We start from the raw sequence: 3745 nt of genomic DNA, 5'->3' as shown, positions 1-3745 counted from the left end.
ACTGCCTTTTTAATTGATTCGTAGACACGTGGCACGCCAATGATAAAAACCGGATTAAATTCCTCAAGGTCGCCGGTGGGACGGGCAGTAGCCCTCGTCAACGTTCGCGGGGTACCAAAGCAGATCAACGCCCCGCGTGCGACAAAGATATTCATGACACTAAACTCCATGATGTGAGCAAGTGGAAGATAAACGCAATACGTTTCACCTTCTTCGTAAGGGCCAATATTATCCAACACACGGTAATTCAACCCGCTCACCCCAGCGACAAGAGAGCCGTGTGTGTGCATCACGCCCTTTGGATCTCCCGTAGTACCACTTGTGTACATAATCAGCGCTGTCAAGTCGTTGTCAGTCGGTATTCGCAAGGGAACTTGCTCGGCGACTCGGCGGCCCATCTCCACAACCTCAGACCATGGAATCACGCGGCAGCCTTTTGCATCGAAAGATGCTGGCAGGGTGTCGTTGTAAATAATTGAAGCCCGAGGGATATTGCCGTGAGTAATTAATTCAACAAGGCGTGCAACGTTCTTCGCGTTACACACAATCGCACTGCACTCCGTCTCCCTAAGTGCATACGCCAACGCGGCCTCACCCAATGTTGCATACACGGTGCAAGTCACCATGCTCTGTGACCAAATGCCGTAGATAGTCGCTAGCCACTCCCAACGTGTCTCTTCGTAAATGGCGACATTGGCGTTCGGCCGAATACCGAGCTCCGCGAGGCCACGCCCAAAGGAAAGCATGCACTCCCATAGAGCCTCAAAAGTCATGTACTTAGTTTCATTGAGATAAGTGACATCCATTACCTTTTCGCTGCCAGTAACAATGTCTTTCATCTTTTCCTGCTCCACGCGATCAATTGGGCGGTATGCAAGCGCATTTCGCTTTGGGTCGCGAAGGCAAATTGTCTCAAAACGCTGCGTGAGGTTTGGCCCGTTGTACAACTCTTTTGAGAGTTGTTTCTGCTGCGCATCGTCGTAGCCAGCAATGCGATAGATAGCTGACGCGTCGGGTTTCTCCGTGTCCGGGACAGGGACGTTCAGCACGCCAAGACGTCGGTACTCCATCACGTCATTGTGGGTGACGATGGAGTACCGATTCCTCGCGTCCAGCAACGAGACAACGCAGCCACCCATTTCTCTTAACTCTTGCTTGCCTATAATATTGGGCCTTTATTTCTTCCTTTTCCGGCTTAATTTATCCACCCACCTCCCTTCTTTGGAGCCTCTTGTCGCTGCTGCTTCTTTTACTACGACTACTACTGGTGGTAGTAGTAGTGGTGTTATCCCTTCTGGGAGATATGTTGTGTGCGGTGATGTTGTTTTCTTGTGGACGCAATCACCTTCACAAAAAAACTTCTTCTGAGTCCCTGTAAAATCTCCCTAACCCCTTGACCTTCCTTCTCCAAGTAAAAATACGTTTGTGTGTGTGCGCCAACGTCAAGATGTGTATCTAGCCGCCGCACCCAAGTACAGACTTGCTGCAACCGTTGTTATTTATTCCCTTCCCCTCCCAACCCCCTTAAGAGAAGTGACTAACAACAACCAAAAAAAAAAAAAAAAAAAAAAAAATATAACGGCCTTTCAGCGCCCAAGTCCAACAGGCGCACATGCATCCGTCACGGAGTGAAGCCAAAAGTACGATAAGGGGGAGGGTGGAAGAAAAAGATAACTAAAAAAAAAAAAAAAAAGACGATGCCAACCATTCACCGCCATCACCAAAAGGGGAAAAAAAAATACAGCATTTTAAGAGGTGCTTGTGACGCTCCTACAAAATACGAGTTGTATTCATCTCACCCCTCTCGCAAGCGCCAAAGAGCCATCGCGCAGACACAAATATGAGTGGGGAGAGGGAATTGGGGCGAGTGCCCAAAACATACTCTCCGGCACCAATTTCACAGCACCGTTATCTATCTCCGTCCTCTCGTCCACCGCCACGGGAGGAAAAACAGCATCCGTTGAAAAAAAAAAAGAAAAAAAGAGGGAAAGACACATGCAAACACAATGATGGCAATGGAAGAAGAAGCAAATAAATAAAAATACACCCGCCGTGCTTCCATTTCCCTCGCTTCCGTCCTCATGAAAATTCGCGACGTGCACGAAAAATGAATAAAAAAAAAGAAATCGAAATAAAACTCAAAATACAAAAGAAAAAAGAAAAAAGAAAAAAAGAGCGGAAAAAAAAAATGACTTCTGCTGTGCGGGAAATGCCCTACGCCTGGAGCCCTCAACCCAGCAGCCTTCACACCGGCCACGGGAGGGAAATTCCGTCGTCAGGGCGACGACGCACAAGCATCAAGGGAAGAGAGGCAAATCAACATACGTAAAGCCCAGAAACAAATCAAAATTAGTAATAGAAAGACGCAAGTGGCAACATACGAAAGGAAGGCGTTAAAAAGTGCAGCGGAACAGGCACGAAGTGGAACGACTGGCCCACCACATGCAACAAAAACAACAACCGTACTCGATAAGCGCCTATCCAGCTCCACTCTCAGGCACATTATGGCGGTACATTGTACATACCGCCAAACAAAAATCACAACTGGGCGCCACACAACGGTCATACATATAGAACATTTATTATCATCACACAGTTTTTTTTCATTATTTCTGTTTTGTTTTGTTTTTTTATTATTTTTGTTTGTTTTTTTTTGTTTTGTTTTTGTTGTTGTTTTTTGTTTTTTTTGTTTTTTTCTTCCCCTCCCTAACACTCCTCCACAAACATTAGCTGAATGACGTCGGCGTACCGCTTGTCAATTTCGCGGCGCTTCAGTTTGCCAGCCGCCGTGAGTATCTCATTCTCAGGCGTCCACTCATCACCAACGACACGCACATGCCGTACACACTCAAATTTCTGCCGATCTGCCTTTCGTGCCGTTGCCTGCATGGACTCCGTGGCCTTGCGCTGGAACGCCGGGTCACGCAAGATATCCGGATAGCTGCCCTCAATGCCGTGCTCCTTCGCAAACATCATAGCCTTTGTCTCATCTGTCAGCACCAGCGCGCAAATGTACGAACGAGCAGGATGGACAAGCACACACACACCATTAGGCATGCAGAGTGCGTTGTGTGCATACATGGATTCCAGTGCCTCCATCGCAATGTACTCTCCCAGCACATTCTTCGCCAGTGCCTTCACACGGCCAATAATACGCAAGCGTCCATGTGTTGTGATGCTGCCAACATCACCCGTGTGAAACCAGCCATCCTCGTCAAGAGCCTCTCGCGTGAGTTTTTCCTGCATGTAGTAGCCCTTGAAGAGGAACGGGCCCCGCAGAAGAATCTCCCCCCGCGGCTCGGGGGTGTCCGTGTGCTTGTACTCATCCACATCCAAAAGACACATCTCGCATATGCGCTCCTGTTGTCCTGCCACGACGGTTTCAATGTCGCCGCAGAGCTGTTTTGTCCCTACACAAACGGTCTCTGTGAGACCCCAACCCTGAACCATTAACCCAAAAACGACATTGAGAAAAGTTTGTGTGGGAGCACTAATGGGACCGCCAGCTGAAAGCATCGTGCGCATCTTCCCACCAAGCAGATAGCGAAAAGGCCCAAACACCACCTCGTTCCAGTAGGGCGTCTCCATTCCATCCTTCAGCGCCCGTAGACGACTCTGAAAGGCATGTTCAAATATTCGACGCTCCAGAGAACCGCGTGGCGCCAACCTTGCCTCCACCGTTTTCTTGATTGTATCAAAAATGCGTGGTACGCCGATGGTGAAGACAGGTTTGTACTCGAAGTAG

At 48.6% G+C, this 3745-nt stretch overlaps 2 protein-coding genes across 2 annotated transcripts, besides 4 other annotated features; both read right to left on the bottom strand.

The window, feature by feature from the left end:
* Tc00.1047053511581.20 (fatty acyl CoA syntetase 1) lies at nt 1–1139 on the bottom strand (the record flags this gene model as incomplete). Its single annotated transcript, XM_798026.1, has 1 exon — nt 1–1139. A coding segment is annotated over one exon (1139 nt), but the record flags the coding sequence as incomplete, so codon positions are not given.
* Nucleotides 1–3745: a sequence feature (heterozygous, Esmeraldo-like haplotype).
* Nucleotides 1550–1574: a microsatellite.
* Nucleotides 2104–2189: a sequence feature (T-rich).
* Nucleotides 2611–2693: a sequence feature (A-rich).
* Tc00.1047053511581.10 (fatty acyl CoA synthetase 2, putative) lies at nt 2707–3745 on the bottom strand (the record flags this gene model as incomplete). The annotated part of the gene is made up of 1 exon (XM_798025.1): nt 2707–3745. A coding segment is annotated over one exon (1039 nt), but the record flags the coding sequence as incomplete, so codon positions are not given.

The sequence above is a fragment of the Trypanosoma cruzi genome, genomic scaffold (assembly GCF_000209065.1).
Source record: "Trypanosoma cruzi strain CL Brener 1047053517143 genomic scaffold, whole genome shotgun sequence".
In the NCBI taxonomy this organism is placed as follows: Eukaryota; Euglenozoa; class Kinetoplastea; order Trypanosomatida; family Trypanosomatidae; genus Trypanosoma; species Trypanosoma cruzi.
The sequence above is the reverse complement of the archived record's forward strand: the minus strand, read 5'-3'. Positions and strand labels throughout refer to the sequence as shown.